This window comes from Dermacentor andersoni, chromosome 8 (assembly GCF_023375885.2).
Source record: "Dermacentor andersoni chromosome 8, qqDerAnde1_hic_scaffold, whole genome shotgun sequence".
In the NCBI taxonomy this organism is placed as follows: domain Eukaryota; kingdom Metazoa; phylum Arthropoda; class Arachnida; order Ixodida; family Ixodidae; genus Dermacentor; species Dermacentor andersoni.
The window spans coordinates 143043759-143061820 of record NC_092821.1 but is presented as its reverse complement, the minus strand read 5'-3'; the positions used below and the strand labels follow the sequence as shown (position 1 = coordinate 143061820).

Genomic DNA, 18062 nt, shown 5'->3' with positions numbered 1-18062 from the left:
TAGCATGCTCTACAGTCTGGCAACAAGCGCGGCTTTGGGATCTTTCTGAAACAACTTCATCGCTGCTGACACCATTCGTGTCCAATTCGGACAAAACAACAGCCACTGCGGCCAACCGCCGTTTCCTTTCGATCTCCATTTTCATTCAGAGTGAAAACACCTATGACGAAGTCTTTGTTACACCGATGGCGCCATCTAGAGTGAGTAAAAACAAGTAATTATATTAACTTACGGCCACTGAGATCCGCCCGGGCCGCCGCAACATCTTCGAGGCCATGTTCAGCCAATACAGCCACTCTAAGCCTACACGCCGAGAATCTGAGTATCGCTTTCGGAAACGGTGTCCACTCATCACGAATACATTGCTGTCGAAGATTCTGGACACAAATTTAAACCAAATACAATCCTCAGTTTGAAAGTTACGGGTCACACAGTGGACGACGACGACTTGACAGGTTCGAGGAGGACGGCAGTGGCTTCGGGCGTAGCCGCCATCTTTATTTTTCCGGCGCGGTCGTCTACTCAGTCCGTCCGTCGTCTGGATGCGCTTATGGTGTATCCACACGACGGACGGCTCCGCGCAAATCTGTGCCGCGGACGCTCTCGCCGCGCAGGAAGCTCCGCTTCACCACGACTAGGCGCGTCACCGCGCCACATAAGCGAATGTCAACAACTTGCCCACGCGCGCTGTTTGGGCAGCCGCCGCCGCGTCTCTTTCACCCTTCTTTCAATTCCCTCTCCCTCTTGTGCAGCGCGGTTGAGGTGTCCTCACCTGAGAGACAGTTACTGCGCTGCACTTTACCCCAATTTTTCCTTCCAACAAGAATCTCTCTCTCTCTGGATGCGCTTCGCAGCAGGACGGGCGGCGGAATAAGCGTCGGCGGCACAGATTTGCGCGGAGCCGTCCGTCGTGTGGATACACCATTATTGGCTGAGGAACACAAGTATGTCACGAAGGTTTGTAGAGCACCTTCAGAAACCAGCGATCGAGTTATTTCGTGTGCGATACGTCTCAAGAAGTCCTTTTTTCCGGGTTGCTAAGAAAGCCCGCGAAATCTGAAAAAAAAAAAAAAGCCACGTGACGGAGCGGTTGCGCAGTGATATCGTGCTGCTCTCAACCGTGCGTTCGGTGAACAAGGTCACCTCTCGTCTGTTCACGGCGCCCATGATTGCTGCTGGCCGAGAGCTGCCGAGGAAATAAAAAACGCCCTGCCGCTTCTCCTTCACCAGTCACGATGCAGCCGACCTGGTCGCGGGGTCGACGATCCCCTAAGTATTGGAAATGGTAAGCTTCTGGTGCCACTCATTGCGAATGCGGCTAGACGGAGAGAGCAACGGTGCCCCCAATTATTCCCTTAAGAAAGTTACGTTGATTCCCCGTGTCCTGGTCGACACGGTGCGAATGCCAATACAAATTCAGGAGCATTGGGTGAGACCGCAACGTCGCCCTGGTGCAAGCACGACACCTTGCTTTCTTGGAAGGTCTGGGTGAGGGAAGCACTTGGCAAAACGCTACTAGCACAGCAACTAAACAGGATAGAATCCGTTCCGAGAAACAGGAACTGAGTGCAGGCGGTGGCGATGCGAGAAGGGTCTGCGATAGGCGTTAGCAATCCACGCCAGTCTCCCTCCGACACCGGCGTGACAAGTGGTTTGCGTGGCTAAACTGGGACTGACGGCACTTCACAGAACTTATCCCTTAATTTGTTTTCGCGTGGGCCGAAATGCACTTGCATGCCTATTCTCCGAACGCGACGCGCTCAAGCGTTCGTACAGCGACGGCGACGGCGACGGCGACACAACCGAAAACAACTCGGAGGGCGAAGGACATTTGTGTATTTATGTTTAGGTGTACGTTGAAGAACCCGGTGGTCAAACTTGATCTGGAGTCCCCCAGAACGGCTTCCTTCATGCCCAGATAGTCGATTTGGTAGGCAGAGCCCCAAGGTTTATTTAAACTTCCACGTACTAGTTTACGGCTGGCAAAAAGATTTTTTATAGTCGCTAAAGTATCACAAAGCGGCCGCTTAGTACGTTTGTCTATACCACGAAATATTATAAAGATGTCTGCGTAATTATGACCTCAGTTTGTCGTCTCTAGCACGTACATAAGTGGAATATTTGCATTTCCAAAAGCTTCCTTGCTCTCCATTGCGGAAAGAGACATGAATAATTGATTGACGCATTGACTGAATATTTTATTGACTTATTGATTCAGCCGTACGTCGACGTCATAGGGGCATGCCGTGTCATCTATGCCAATGCTTGAAAGCTCTGCTCTGCTGACGGTGATTACCGGCCTGCAAGAAAATATTCAGATAATGTACGGGAGGATCATTACCAAGACATGTGCGGGAGCAATGTTTCTGGAAACTCTATACGTGTGCTGTATTGTTCAAAATAGAAAGGCCGGCTATATCGCCAATATTAACTTATCTTTTTTTATTTCCGGGAACACATTACGCAGTGAATTTCTACGCAGATATGCATTCATTAGTCATTCATTTATTGAGTTATTTATGCACAAACCTTTGCGAGCGCTATGATTAAAACGCATGTCGCAATGTTCTCAAAACGTCACAATATTCTCAGCCCATGTGACCGCCTTCTTCACCATGACACCACGTTATACATATCTCCCGGGGATCGAAACCTTAATTATGAAAAATCAATCATAGCAACATGTTGGGGGCGCCGGAGTGCTTGTCAGTATGCGTTATATTGTTTAGGTCGATGATATTCGTTTAACATTAAAGATGAAAACTACAAATTGTCATGCGAGTTCTCTGGTCACACACACAACACTATTTGCAAAGGCTACACAAATCTCAAGCCTCAAGTTAGGTTGCTCAGTTTTCTCGTTTACTTATTCTTTTTTTTTTATTTCCGTTCATACCGTTTGAATCATCCCAATGAAGTAGCAAGTCCTGCGTAACTTGGCTGGCAACTTCGTCTTTTGTTAAAGTCTCTCTATCATCCACGTGCAAGTAGGCTTAAGAACCAACATTATGCAAGCTATGTTATTCAGGGGCAATCCAAAACAGCAACTTAATTAATATAATTGAAAATCAATGAAACAATGAAAACAAAAAAGTACTGTTTGCTTTGCCCGCCCAGGTGTGATTGCAAGGCAACCCAAGCTAGTACAGACGTTTTACGATGCATAAACCTTGTCACGTTTGCTGGATTCGCAATAATTGAAGCGCGGGATAGACTTTGCAACTTGTTCCGTTTGTTATTGCGGATTATGTAGACTTAACAGTCTTGCAGTCTAACTTGGGCCGCCCGTGGCCTGCAGTATCTACGGGAAATAAAAATATGGTATCTAGAAAAATTAATCTCAGATTCATAAATAGCTCGCCGTTGCGAAGCTGAGGATTCATTGTAGCCCCCCCCCAAAAAAAAAAAAAAAACGTAAGGAAATTTGCAACAAATCTTCCTGCTGTTCATGTTCCACCCGAATGACCCTTCTTTGTAATCCATCATTTTTTGCTGACAGGTATTCATATTCACATTCCTCCTAATGTAGTAAACGAGCTGATCTCTTATCCCCCACCAGCAAAATAAAAGGATGATAAAAAACCCCTCGTACAGTTTTCACATAGATCGGCTCGAGGCTGCAGAACGTCCGCTATCTTCAAGAAGCGCCGGATGTGTAGCCAGCAGTCGAGGTTCAAGTCAGAGAGCTGACGCCTGGCACCAGGATGTGCAAAGCATTGCGTCTTCTGCTTGACGACACTGGTCATTCTCATAAACTCGTCGAGGCTCAAGAGGCCAACACGAAGCAGGGCGCTGCTGATCATGTCCTTGGCGACGGCCTTGGTGACGTCAGCGCCTTCGCTCACCATTTCGAGGAGATGAGGATGATCGTGCATCAGCTCGATAGAACGAGCGCCTTCGACGCCATCTTCCCGACCTAACACGAGCTGAGCTGCAGCAAAGACGGCGGAGGCATTCCGTCTGGTCGTTTCCTGCACGTAGAAAAAAAAATTGCCTTTGTGGGGTTTCAAGCCGAAAAAAAACGTTGATGAGCCTGCTAAGGGTCAAAATTTAGAAGCCGTTTCTATCTAGGGTTGTTCGTTTCGGGTAAGACCTGATTTTACGCAATTTTCACACCCCGAACGTGTTTCAGGTGAATCGGGTTAAGCCCGATTTCTCCCCGAAATGACTTTCCCAGTAGCGATTTGCGCAATCATGCGCTGACGGTCCGCCGTTTTCTCCGGGCATCCCGTGCAATATAATTTATATGAACAAACGGGCGAATTCTCACCTTGCTGCTTGGAGCGTAGATATTGTTTTCTAGCGCAGCACTTTTCTTATTCCCGCTTTCTCGTCACATCTACGTGAGTTCTTAAATGCACCCCCCCCCCCCCCCCCCTAAAAAATAAGGCTTCCAAAGGAAAGGGGCAAACACGTTTGAGGCTGACCACGCTGCTAGCGCATGGCTGCCAGTCAGGGAGGAAAAAAAATTTGAACGAAAAAAAAAGCTATGAAAAAGGCGCGTCGCCTACTGCAGGTTAGTCTGCTGGGGCAGTCATTTGATGAATACCGACCTCTGTTCATGTCCGCAACCGGCGATGTAAATTCATTTCACGGCGATTTCAAACACAGCTGTCGAACTCATTGAGTATTGGCATGATTCTACCGCTCGCTACTCCAGGCTGGAAAATGCTGCTGCTGACATTGTTGTGCCTAGCTAATGGAAGCTGCGATGTCGAGAGAACTTTCTCCCAGCTGCGAGATACGTTGAACGGCCGAACAGGTCTCGAATGGAGACTGACATGTTGCGCATGAATATGATAATGTATGTAAACAAGGGTGCGTAAAAAAAATTGATGACCAGCTTTTCGGTAATAAAATGTGTCATTTCTTTGAAGTTATGAATGCTCTTTACTGTCATAATTAATTATTCATTTCCAAACAAATGCCAAATTTCAGACAGTGCTTCCTAGAAAATCCTGGCGTCCCCACCCATTACCAGCTTGAAACAAACACCAATTTTAACGCGTTACAGTTAAGAAGCCCGTGACATTGTTTGATAAAATAAACTGAGTGTACTGCGTAGATGTAACCCGAAAAAAAAAAAACGGATTTCGCAATGGTCAAAAAAGAAAACAACACACGATATCTCTCCGATTATCCAGTTGGAAATGGATATGGAGTTGGAAATGGAAATCCAGTGGGAAATTTTTTCCCCCGATTTTAAAAAATAAAAAAACCCGCCCACGAACAACCCTATTGCACCCGCAACTGGTAGCTGACAATGTGCGCGAAAACGTAAGGAAATCTAAGTTAACTCGACTTGAAAACTGGTTACCTACCGCCCGAATTACCAGCATCTCAAAAACTGATAATAAGAAACCTCGGCAACCTGCGATAAGCGTTCTCCAGTAAAGCGATATCGACTGCAACCGAAAGATTTCGAGTGGAACGATCTCTTAAGCAAGCATCACAGGCGACCGCCATTGTTGGATGCACGAGGATAATGTCTAAAGAATTGGAACGAGTGAGTGCAAAAAAAACTTGTTAGCTACTTTTTCTTTTATTGTAGATGTGCGAAAGCATCGGGGTCACGATTCACATGTGCGATGCCAGCTCTCGAAAGCCACAGCGAGTTTAATGTGCCTTGCTGCAAATGCAAAGGGCAATCGATAGACAGAATTTGCCGGCTCGATAGCTTGTTAGTTCAGTACAAAAAAGAATCGCCCACATCATACTGGTGGACCTCTCACACAGCCCTAAACGATGGGGTCGTGCGTTGAGCGATTCGGACACTCGTTCCGAACACCGCAAAACAAAAAGGTATTAGAACTTATCTGTATGCGGCACTGCTATATCTTCTTTTTGGTTAACTCATATGGTTAAAGAAACGTTAAAAGCCATCCTTACACGAACGTACGAAAGCAAATCAAACTGGCTGGTGGGGGACTGAATTATACGTTTTACTGTACGACACTCGTGGAAATAAAGCGAGCAGGTATCGCAAGTTAGGGGGCAAGAACAAAGCGAAGAACACATTAGTCAACTTAACTTAAACTACCTAAGTTCAACACAGATTTCTGGAATTACTACTACAGGAAACTAAGGGGCTGCGACCATTTGGCTACACGGGAATAATGGCAATTACCCACAGTTGTCTACTTGTGTTCACTTGTGGCTTCTACGATCTTTGTGGCACCATCTGTGACGCAATTTCCCAAGTTTCTCAGCGCTCAGTGTTGTCTAACCCAGCAACGCAATTACTCTCTGCAGGTGCTCGTAATCATTGGAAATAGTTGCACACATGGCGCATAGTACTGACGGAGAGTGTCAATTTACGAAATCACGAAACCGTTCTAAGCCACAAGGAGTAAGCTTAGGCCATATCTGTGCAACTGTAAATCGTTCTCATGCTTGTGAAGCCGCTACTTACGCACCATCACTAGACGCGAGTACCGGAGTTCTCGGTAGTGATTTGCGCAGAACAGCACAGCATGGAGCGTATTGCGCCTGCACTGCCCTCAATAGCTGATCACTTTACTTAGCATCCAATAGCAGTTAGCACTGAGTCATACCAAGATGTCGGCCAGTGCGCTGTTCTTGTCGATGGATTCTCCCGCCAAGGCCTCGGCCCTGTGCACCGAACAGCTGCGCGTTACTCCGTCTTGACCAAACCTGGCATTGAAGATACAGGCAGGAGTCAGGGTTAATTCTGTGAGGCAGAGACTCTTGGTGGCACCATGCGCGAGCCACTTGAAGTCATCGTTGGAGAGCAGTGCTCCCTTGATGTTGACTCTGACTAGTCTGAGGTTGGAGGCCAGCGCACTCACCAGTTCCGCATGTACATCACGATTCTCTTGTTCTGTTTGAAGTGAATTTAAATTGAGGTTTATATTTATATCAATAAGCGGGGACGGGGCTCTTATACATGCCGCCAATGCGGAGAACACACTGCGGTCGAAGAATTCGCAGTTAACCAAGAGCGACGTTATGTGAGAGCAGCCACCGACCGCGTCTATAGCAGAGATAACTGGCTGCAAACCGACCTCGCGATTGCACCGAAAATGGGTCGCTCTGATGGTTACGCTGCTGACTTGAGGGCATTGCTGCAGACATTCTGCGTTGTGCATATAAGGCCAGTGGATGACCACTCGGTCGTTCAGTCCTCGCTCCTGGATGGTGGCGCACACCCTGTCCGGCCGGTCGATTGCAGGCAAGGATTGAACGACCACCGACTTCAGGGCGTCCGTTTCTGCAACCGCGCCGAAGAAGGCGTGGCACTCAGCTTCCCCGAAGCGCCGCAAGTCGATGCACAGCTTGCTGAGCGGCAAGTTCGGTCTCCGCAGGGCTGCGAGCCAGGGCTTCATGCATCGCGCGGCGTTGGGAGCTGGAGGCTGGACAGTAGGGCTCCAGAATGTGCCATAGCATTCGCAGAGCGTCGATGGTAACCTCAGGCTGCGCATTGAGGCGCTCCGAAAGACCACTTTGGCGAAGAGACTGACCACCCGGACGCTGGCAAACACATACAAAACACGTATTAGCTGAAGAACAATTGAACTTAAGGGGGAACAAAACGGGCAATATCAATATACACTAGGTCTAATTAAAAAACTGAAAAACATGCTCTAATTGGTGTTCTTTCACGCGTAGAAGAGTCGCATCGAACGTTATCCGCAAAGGACGTTCAAGGAATCTACCATGCTTTAGGTCTGTGAAGTCGTATGTCACAGCCAGTGCCGACTGACATTGACGACTGGACATACAAGCCCTTCATATACAGTACATACAAGCCCCGCAGTGAGTCATGGCGGGTTATTAACAGCGTACTGCCCAAGGACAACAGCTTTTACAGTCTCGTTTTTCTCCCTGAAGAGTACCCAAATTAGGAAAAAGAGGATTCAACCTGTTCTCGAAGTTGATGGAATACGACGTCTTCCTGGGCGAGTTGGGGCTAAGGAAGGCGTGTGGGAAGCGCGTGATTTTTGACAGTTGCACTGGAGCGACAATATTTGATCGATGTCAACTCTAGGTTGCGTTGCCTGCCCAACTTTTGCCAATATTCATTATCGTCTTCATCGTTGTCATAATCACTATAGCACTGATCATCGCCATCGCATTCCCAGTGACACTTATATTCACACTAGTACTTTCGCGATGGGCCTGCAAAGGAGGTAGCTCGCCAAGGAAGACATTGTCGTCAAAAGAAAATCTCACGGAAACGTCCAAAACTAAAAGCTCACTCCAGAGCAGCACACGAGTACCACACTAAAACCGAAATTTGAGGAATCAAATTCAATGTAACGCAAAAGTATATGATACATTGGTCAGTACAAGGTTAGGATGTAGCGACCATCCGTCACTTCTCCGTACCTTGCCGTGGGCGTCATTGCCCCCTGCTCCTTCATGGAACCGAGATGGCTGCTCGACTGGGGTTCCTCCTCTGCCACTCCGTAAACCAACGTTTACTTTTGCATAAAGACAGTGTACTCCCCTTTTTCAACCTATCAAAAGGTGTATTCCTTGTCTCCGCTTACAACGAAAGTAACGGGAGGACTACTTCGAAATGTCTGAATGCTATAGCGTCGATCCATAATACAAGGTCAGCTATACTTACAATTCTCGATTCTTCACAATGATGTCCGCATTCAGCTCCTCCAAAGTATTCATATTGCAGAACACATTGATGAGTTCTCTCAAGAGCAACTCCCCGTCATAATAAACACTCGATTTGAGTGTCAATTTTTGCAGCGTTGAGGCTTCTTTGGCGAGGTAGCTGGCGAAGAGTGCGTTGGAGGCTTCATCGCGGTAGCCGAACACGCTTTCTCCGACGCGCAGGTCAGTGATAGTTTTGTTTCCTGTGAGGGCACGGATGAGCGAACTCGCCTCACTAGCGGATATTGAAAGTTTTGCCACGTCGAGAGCCGTCAGGTGATGCCAGTCTAGGTCAAGTGATCTCCCAAACAAGCTTGTATTCATTGTATATTCCTTCTCGAAATCATGAACCTTGAAAGCTAGACTCTCGAGATGCGAGCAAGACTTGATCACTTCGCACATAAAAGCTGCGTCGTCAGCTCCAATGAATGTGCCGCCGACAGTAACGCTTTTTAAAGAGCAGTTACGTTTTACTGCTGAAAGCAACGAATGGCGATGCTTTGAGCTCCCGTTGAATTCAATCGCTGTGATGCAGCGATGCTCGGCCAGTAGACGTTCAAGAAGGTCCAGTGGCTTCGATTTGAGCAAGTCTTCGTCTACGCCGAGCAGGACATAGCCGCAGGAGGCTGCCTCGACGACCGCAATAAGGGCATCGCCCCTGCTCTGTCCTCGCCTGTCTTCCCGAAGCTCTAGGCAAGCTTCTAGAAGGATCCGGTTTAAGCCACGACGGTGGTCCAGTAAGCGACAGCTCGCTCCACCCGTCTTTGTGCATGGGATGTTCTGGACGTGCCATTCCATGCTGCTTTTGTCGGCAGCATGTCTGGCGTTACTGGCATCTTTTACGTGCAACGTTTTAGACATGATTCACCAGCCCGTTCGGTAGCGAAGTACAGTGCTGCCACGTGAACTACATCCTTCAGTTGTCTGGGGCAAGACCTGCAGAAAGAAAAGAACGTGGTGCAACAGTGCCAGAATAAACAAGTGCTTCTGCGTAAAAAAAGTGTCAGCGCATGCGGCTTGCGCAAGAAGGATAAAATGACGTCAGCTCTGTGATATATATGAACGACGAAAAGCACTGTGAAGACAGTTTCTTAGTTTTTCATAGTATACCACGCAGGCTGCTGCGTGGTATACAGCGAAGGCTTCGCAAAGTGTGCTGTGGTATTTCGACCCTGATGCTGACACTGAGTCCTAAAGCAAAAGAAAGCCGAGCAAGTTGATAATGTAATCACGGTATTGCAGTGCTAGTACGAAACAAGCGCTTGCGTTGCGATATCTTGACTTCGTTAAACTCGCATTGAAAAGGTGGTTCAGTGAGTGGACACACACACGCTCTGCATGCCTAAGTACAGCCCCAACTTTGTCTTTAACGTCCGTGCTCTCGTTCTGGTCGTTTCCTACCGTATTTTACGCGACCGCCCTTCCCCCATGATGAATCTATACCGTCGCTAGATTAGAAACTGTCCAATGTATGAGCCATTCCTGTTATCTTGTGAAGTTAGCCGATTCGGCCCATATTTTCTAATGCAGGACTAGACTCGATGTGGGCTGTGTTTCTTTAGTTTGCTACTTGTTCACATTGAAAGCGATGTGACTCACCAGTTTTCTTGCTGCTATGCCCGCTTACTTCCTCGCTTAAAAATGCCCCTGTCACACGGGCTCCCGCGAACTCCGTGCACGCGGAACCACCTAACGGAGATTTTCGGCAGTGGAGTCGCGGCCGTGCTACACGGCACAATGCGACCTATGGACGGGCGCCGCATGGGACAGAAACGGTGCTGCAGCGCTTACTTTTGCGTGCAACTGCTCGCATATAGAGTCGCAGTTAAGTGTAGTTTCTTTTTTTTTATTTTAGGCAGTATGCAGTCCAATAAAATTCCAGCGAGAACGTTTCCTGTATGTTGCCGCAAGACTTGTTTTCCAAGCATAGCGAAGTTGAAAGCCATGCTGGCCACACTGCGTTCTTGCTTTCGTGCGTGGGTCACGTGGTTCGGCTGGTGCGCTTCCAGTTGTAATTCTCTGCTGCGTAACCGTGCGTCTGCGTGTGTTCGCGGTGAGCTCAACTGCTTCCAGATGAGTGACGAGGCGGAAAAACAAAGGAAATGGCGCAACGACATCTCAAGCGGCATGGCCAAGCATTGGTGTAGAGGGTACAGGCAATATGCATCCTTGAAAACAAAATCAAAAACTTCCATTACCTGGCGTATAAACTATGGCAAATAACATAATAATCCTAAAACTTGTAAGTGAGCCATTCACGACGAGTTTATTAGCGCACTTCTCTGCGCAGCCTTAGCTATCTGTGAACGAGAGGGCTCCATCCCATTGTAGTGGTCATTGCCGAACTCCCTTCGGCAAAATCTCCATTTAACTTCGTTGGCACAAGTGTAGAGGCTATAGAAAAGTTCTGTATTCCAAGGGAGACCTCATGACACGCAGCGCAACTCCGTTGACGTAAAGGCGAAGCAGTTAAATGGAGTTCGAGGGTGCCCGCGTGACAGGGGCATGACAGGGGCGTGACAGGGACAGCGGACATTAGTGCACTGTGCTCGCCTTTCTTGCCCGGACATGACGTCGAAAAAGGCAGGGCATAGCATGATCCGCTGGTTGTGTACTAAAGCGCACCTCTGAATTATAACATTGCTATATTGGTTACGTTGTACGAGTTCATCAGGTCAATTTTTTTTCGCATTAAATTGGGGGCGGAAGGAGAACATTATGATGCGAAATTATTCATATACAAGATAATGCGAAGTACTTTCCAAACACAAAATCTTGTAGAGCAAAGGACAAGGACGCTACCGGTGGTTGCCGCAATTTACATAGCAACAGAAAGAGAATCACAAGCACAACCTGGGAATGAGTAACGTAAAGATTGTATTCAAATTATGTTGATTTTCGAGCTCGGATTTGCGCTCCGCCTGCATTATTATCAGAAGTTGCTTTGAAAGTATGTTCTATTTTTTTGCTTTTGTTTTCTTTCCAGCCAATAACATTCAGATACAGTTTTATAACTGCGCAAACAAGCGAACACAGAGAGAGCACACAAGGGCAGGCGCAGTCCTTCTGTGGTCTCTCTGTGTTCGTTTGTTCGTGCAGTTATAAAACTGTTTGAAAATATGCACCAATTTGCCCAACAACAAGCTTTTGTAAGCTAAAAATATTGAGATAGCTGGCCGCAAACCTCAAATATTTTATGCCTAATGAAGGCCTTAGTAAAGAACAATTAAAAACCAAAACGACGCAAATTACCGCCATTTTGACGCAGAACGTTCTCGTCACGCGACAATGTAAGTGCACGCATGGATTGAGGCAAAGCGAAAATGAACGTACGACGTTTCCAGAGTCTTTCTATCTACTAGCACAACATTTCACCTGCATCCTATGTGCATTACCTATGGCAGCCAAGTTGGCAAACGGAACACTGAACAATTTGTTCTGACAACCTACAATTTTCATCGTTTAATGTCTGCAGCCGCGTTTTTGTGACAGCCGGGCAGCCGTTTTCTATGCTGTCGTAGTCAATGCCCAACGACCGGACAAGGCGGCTTAGCTACGAGCTTTGTGACGTCATTGAAAGGCGACTGTTGAAACTGTGCGCGCCTTTCCCGCCGTGTCCATCCTTAACGGAATAAATCATTAACGGCCGCAAGGTGGTTGTTATATCGAATTTTCTTATGTCAACGCTCCTACTATGCAAATGTGCGCACATAAAAAAAATTTATAACCTGCGTATCATTTCACGTCCCGATGTGGGCGCGGCATTACATTGTACACAAGCTGCGAATGTACTCAATGCATCCGCCTGAGCCCGCTCAAGGTGAGGCTGCATTGCAACGTATTTCGCAGCTGCTTATAGAAGAATATTGCCCCATCTGAACCATCCTGCATCCACTACGAAACGCAAGCACTGACCCACCCGATTCTGAGGCAGAGAAGATTGTCTGTGCGCGACGCCTTTGTTGTTTCATTTCGGATCAAATTTTTCACCTACTTCCGTTAAAGAACCAGGACACTCGTCTCGCAAGCGAACGTTTTGGCTGATCTGGCTATACAACTACAAAGGGTTTTATATAAACAAATCCGTGGTCCCGCTGACCAATCGCTCTTAAATACCTCGCTGCCTACAGCGCAGTTTTGTAGCGCAGGGCAAATGGAAAAGCAACGTGAAGAAGAACTGCTGCCATGACCGTGATGCAGAAACGACACCCATTAAACAATCACTATTTAATTGATGGGCAAATTTTAGACATAGTGACAAGCTACAAACAATTGGGTGTAGTTATCGGTTCGGACTTGAATTGGAACGAGCACGTGTCACATATAGAAAAGAAAGCTGCGCAGAAGCTTGGTTATACTTGAGGCATGGCTTGAGAAATTTATGCCGCGAGACAAAGCTACAAGCTTAAAAAGCTTTCGTCCCCCCGATTCCCGAGTATGGGTCCGTCATCTGGGATCCACCTGGCGACGTTAACATAAAAAAGGCAGGCAAAAGTTGAGAAAGCCGATAAGATTTGCATTCAATTGATTTATCTGGTATGCGTCACCAAGTGCAATGCTCTCAACAGAGGAACTGGTTAACCTACAAAAAAACGACGATATAACGAACAATTAGAGTACACGTATCATCTTTATCATTAAAAACTAGGCATAGACAAGGTCACATATAGTAAGCCGGAGACATATACACGGTCTAGCCGTGCTAAACAGCTAAAAGAGGCCGCTGATGCCAGCACGGGACTGATGCGAGCGGCATGCACATATTCGATCAAGAGCGGAGAGCACGTGTTCGAAACACACTGACGACGTGTCGTCAAGTGTCCCCGCTCGATTTCGCAGACTGGCCGCACGCAGCGACCACCGTGCAATGCGGCTCGCGTTAGTTGCTCTTTGCTGCCGACAGAGTATAGAGAGAACCGACACAATATTATTTCAGCCATGACATAATTGTCCAGAGGCTAAAATGCTCGCGAAAATATACGCTTTATAACTCGCGGCGTTTTCATTGCAAGCGCCGTCGGCTGCTGCTTCAACAAGCGGGAGCTCGGCCTACCGGCTTGAGCGATCGGCGGCTGCCGACAATGTCGGCGAGCCAAGCGCGATGCTCCGCTTACAAGAGTTTACCCCACGGATATGGCCCATCTGCAACAAGCAAAGTTTCACGCAGCTGTTTGTCTTATCACGACGGTCCTTTTTTGCCCACCGTAACTACGGGAAAGCCTCAAACGGGGCTCTGTTCCCTTGACTGTATGCACCAACGGCAGCCGATGAACACAGGAGGCATTGCTCGCTGTCCATGGGTGTCGCCGGTTACGAAACTTCTGCTAGCAATTGAACGCATACATTTTGCGAGCTCCTCAACGCATGCATAAATATTAAGAGGCTAAATTAAAAATACATTTGGCTATCTTGTACACCGTCTCCAGAAAAGAGCAAACCAGGCGAACCCAGTCGCACGGTTCGCGCGGCGCCGCCCGTTGGCGACACCAAATGCTCTCGGTTGGTGTGTTTCGATCACTTCAGTGGCGTAGTACTGGGCGCTGATTGTCATATGAGGCGCACGTTCAACATATTTATTACGACTACATGTCAACGAAAACTGAATGAGACCACCGAGCTTCAGCAAGCTCTGTGCGTCCTCGTCCCATCTCGAGCTCTCCAATTTCCGGCAAAGTGCGGCTGCGTTTAAGGGCGTCTCAAAGCTTGCGTGCCGAAGTAACCCCGCTGCGCTGGCACATTACAATTCAGAAGCCGCAAGCAGCGCGATGAGAACCGGTTTTGCGAGGAGCGGACAAGTTGCGCGCTGTCATGGCATCGCTGGCTGTCGCATATCGATGCTGTTTGCTTTGCCGGTTAGCTCTTCTCCGACGGAAACCGAAATAAACTCGTGCTTCATTTGTCAGTGAAGCTAGCGCTGCCCAATACAAAACACAACTAGCAGGCCTTGTCACGCGAATACCGTGATTAAAACAATCACTAACCGGCGTCCGAAGGCGTACTATGGCTGCGTTGGTTGTTCGACTGCTTCTCGTATATCCAACTATCTAGAAGGCGCTCGTGACAGCCGTGTTCGCGCATGCGCAACAGTATATTTTGCAAATCAATTGACTGCTATTGCATTCTGCTGAAGCTTCAATGTATTGCTCCTCATGTTTGTAATCGCCCCTGCTTGAGGACTCATCAGAGGCTGGCAGTACTGTTCAAGTAAACAAAATGAAGAGAAAATATAAAAGGAAAGAAAGCTTTGCGCACGATTTGTTCTTAGAGGCAGGGTAGTCTAAGAATATCTAATGTACACCTTGCACCGTCGCCATCGAGTCTTCGACAATACTAATTTCGGAGTAGCAAAGAACATCGCTGTAATTTTTGTTCGAACATCATACACCAAAAAAAGCGCAATTTCTTCACTGGCCTTCTGTAGCCTGGATGCTTAAATGGGGCCTCGTACTCCTGCGCGTGGCGCCGTTCTGCGTTGAAAACTAGTGCGCCCGTCAAATGGACACCGCGGACTTGTCTCTGGTAAGAAACGGCAGAGAACCCTTCCCTTTGTCAGCCACTGTCAAAAGTTGGCCCCCTCTGAAGAAAACCCTTGATATTCCAGCGTGAACTTTTACTGCCGAGTACAAAGAGGCTAGTTTCACTCTCCTGACTCTACCCCCTGTCTCGGTTCTATTGCTTCTTCTCTATCCTTAACGTTTTGCTAAACTGCTCATTTCTCTAAAATCTGAAAACAAATGCCAATCCACCTTCTTTCACATCGCTACAGCGCATGCCCACTGCCAAGCGGATTAGTCTCGATACGTTTGGAATGGGACGCGCGTATCGGCCGCGCAGCCCGATCTTGGGAAAAAGTACCGCTAAAAAGAAGAAGTAGTAGTGCTGTGACGCGTTCTGCTGCAAACACTCGTGCCTTGTGCCGCGTCGAAACTCTACTGGTAGCTCGACGTCGGTGCGGTGCCAAGAACGCGCGTAGCGTAAGACAACAACTCACCTTCAAAAGAGCAAATATCCAGGACTTCGGCCGGACTATACTGAGTGGTCCGGACTGCACTGTGAGCCGCGTAGTCACCGCCTTTCATCGATGGCTGCAAATTTAACGAAAAACTTGCTGTTCTACACTTGCGCGACACTTCAAAAAACGTCACGTTGTTGACGTAATCTTCTTGCAGCGTCGGCCCGCAGTTGCTGGATGTGGCAGCGTGTTCCTGACTTCGCGGGCTCGATAACAATTGGTCGATACGATGACCGAATAGACGCTCAGCTCACGCCGACAATTGCCCGGTGATTCAGCACATGCAGCGTGTCACTGAAACCATTTTATCACACTAGGCCGAATCATTGTGCTGCGTCAGACTCTTCTCGGCGGCACCGATAAAATCAGCGTGGCGACCATCGTTTGATAGAACCCCGCGTGATCTGCCGTCGAACCGGCAACGCGACAGACGCAGCGCCTTCGCTTGTACATACAATCTTATTAGATAACGCTCTTTTGCTATTGAGCCCGTGACAACATTATAGCTATTTGACATACATGCAGGTACATCTAGAGCCAAGCGATAATCTTGGAACGGTGGTTCGACGCTAGAGAAAGATCACCCAAAAAAACAGTATGCAGTTGCTTCAAATATTACATGAAACATAGTGCTCGTGGTACAAAGGGCCCCGTAGACTGCACAGCGGCGCCGACATAACAAAAAATTCAATAGTTAAGCACTTTCAGATTACTGGTATTTAATGAACCAGCATTTCGTGGTTCAATGCAGCCCTGTATCCAGGGATCAGTTCCACCACGGTTACGGCGCCGGAGCTCATATGTCACGTCACTGTACGTATGTCAGCATTAATTGTCACAAAACCACAGTATTTTTTTTAGATCTTAACATTAGACAGCCAAAATATATGCAGCGAAACCCTCAGCTTAATATTTCAGTACATTTCGTTCTAAAGTATACATGTCCTTGCTGATCCATATGTTACAAAGTACTGAAAATGTATCCAGTGCTTTCCCTCAGACGGCTGTTCTTATTCCTGATAATGCCAGAAAACCAAACCTGATGCCACCAACGCTGATAAATCTAATCGGGAGCACACACAATGTTCTCGCACACCTTGTGTGATGTACCGTAGCGCTGAGGCGCTTCTTGTATAACGTAGGAGGATCGGTTGTAAAGGCAAATGTACATGGCTGGACACATGCGTTTAAGTTCATGAATTTCGTTTGTGTCAAGGTGACCTGCCCAAGCTTTCATGCTTGCTTTATAAGAAAAAAAAATTATGGGGTTTTACGTGCCAAAACCACTTTCTGATTATGAGGCACGCCGTAGTGGAGGACTCCGGAAATTTCGATCACCTGGGGTTCTTTAACGTGCACCTAAATCTAAGCACACGGGTGTTTTCGCATTTCGCCTCCATCGAAATGCGCCCGCCGTGGCCGGGATTTGCTTTATAAGAGGCCTACAGCACCGTCAATATGCCGGCTGTTTTTAGGTGCAATGAGCAAAACTACTCAACCAATACAAATATTGGTGACATCATTGTATCATTCGAGTGTTCAGACTGCTAACCTCTGGATGCGGAGTAAGTTGAGAAATTCTGCACTTAATTAACGAAGCTACGTTAACTAAATTTTCAATAAGTGATCTTAGGTGGCTAAAGGAAATGAGTAATTTGGAGCCCGTCCTCGAGATTATCTAGCCGAGCGAAGAAATTTTGATTAAGCATGCTTCCGTAAGAGCTATGCGAACAAAAGTTTCCCAAATAAATGCTCTTGGAAAGCGTAACTGACGCATAAAAAGAAAACCTGTGACATCACAGAACAGCGCTTCAAGGCGGGACACAAAGGAGGAACCACACACACTGCGCTAACAAGCTGAAGCGCTGTTCTTTCTGTGGTAATGAACGAACTAGCCCGTCAGCCAATCCTTCTAAACCTGTGAAGTCAACCTGACAGCATTCAACCTTTGTATGTTGTCATGAATAGTATGGCCCGTAAGAATGTTCCTTGTGGCCAGTCCACTTTCGATTTTTATTCAGGCTGTATTTTTTCTTCGAAGGCAAGTAGTTTTGTGTCAATATAGCAGCGAACGTGTGCCGCCGAAAGCTAGCTTGATCGCCGAAGCGATGCATGGCACAATGATGGTGCAGATTTCGCGCGTCGCTGGCATGAAGGCAATGCGCTGCCGCAGAGGCAAGGAAGATTATGAAAGTGACCGCTTGGTAGCTGCTTGCGGAGCCGTACCGATGATGACGTTGCCATCGTGACGAAATCTGGGGCGGCGATATTGACGGCTCAGACGGTTTCTTTTTTCTTCTTTTTTTGCTTTTTTTACAGCGAAGCTGTTGAGGGCTACTTTCTCCACTATCGTGTCCGCGTGTAGAACAAGATGCTGAATAAAGCGCAATACCAGGCGGACCCGCGGCGGAGGTGAAGC

General features: G+C 47.6%; 1 protein-coding gene across 2 annotated transcripts; it reads right to left on the bottom strand.

Annotated features, from left to right (window-relative positions):
* Positions 1–2189: 2189 nt before the first annotated feature.
* On the bottom strand, positions 2190–15916 carry LOC126525890 (uncharacterized). 2 transcript variants are annotated; one of them, XM_050173855.3, is made up of 5 exons: positions 15623–15916; positions 8594–9567; positions 6555–7491; positions 3593–3971; positions 2190–2300 (listed from the first exon to the last, which is right to left on the bottom strand). In XM_050173855.3, the coding sequence occupies exons 2-5, from the start codon at positions 9490–9492 to the stop codon at positions 2293–2295; spliced, it is 2223 nt and encodes a 740-aa protein (XP_050029812.2). In that variant the 5' UTR covers positions 9493–9567; positions 15623–15916; the 3' UTR covers positions 2190–2292. The 2 variants fall into 2 exon arrangements, with proteins under 2 accessions (XP_050029812.2, XP_054923901.2); XM_055067926.2 differs by having other exon boundaries at positions 6555–6654; positions 15623–15912.
* Positions 15917–18062: the final 2146 nt, after the last annotated feature.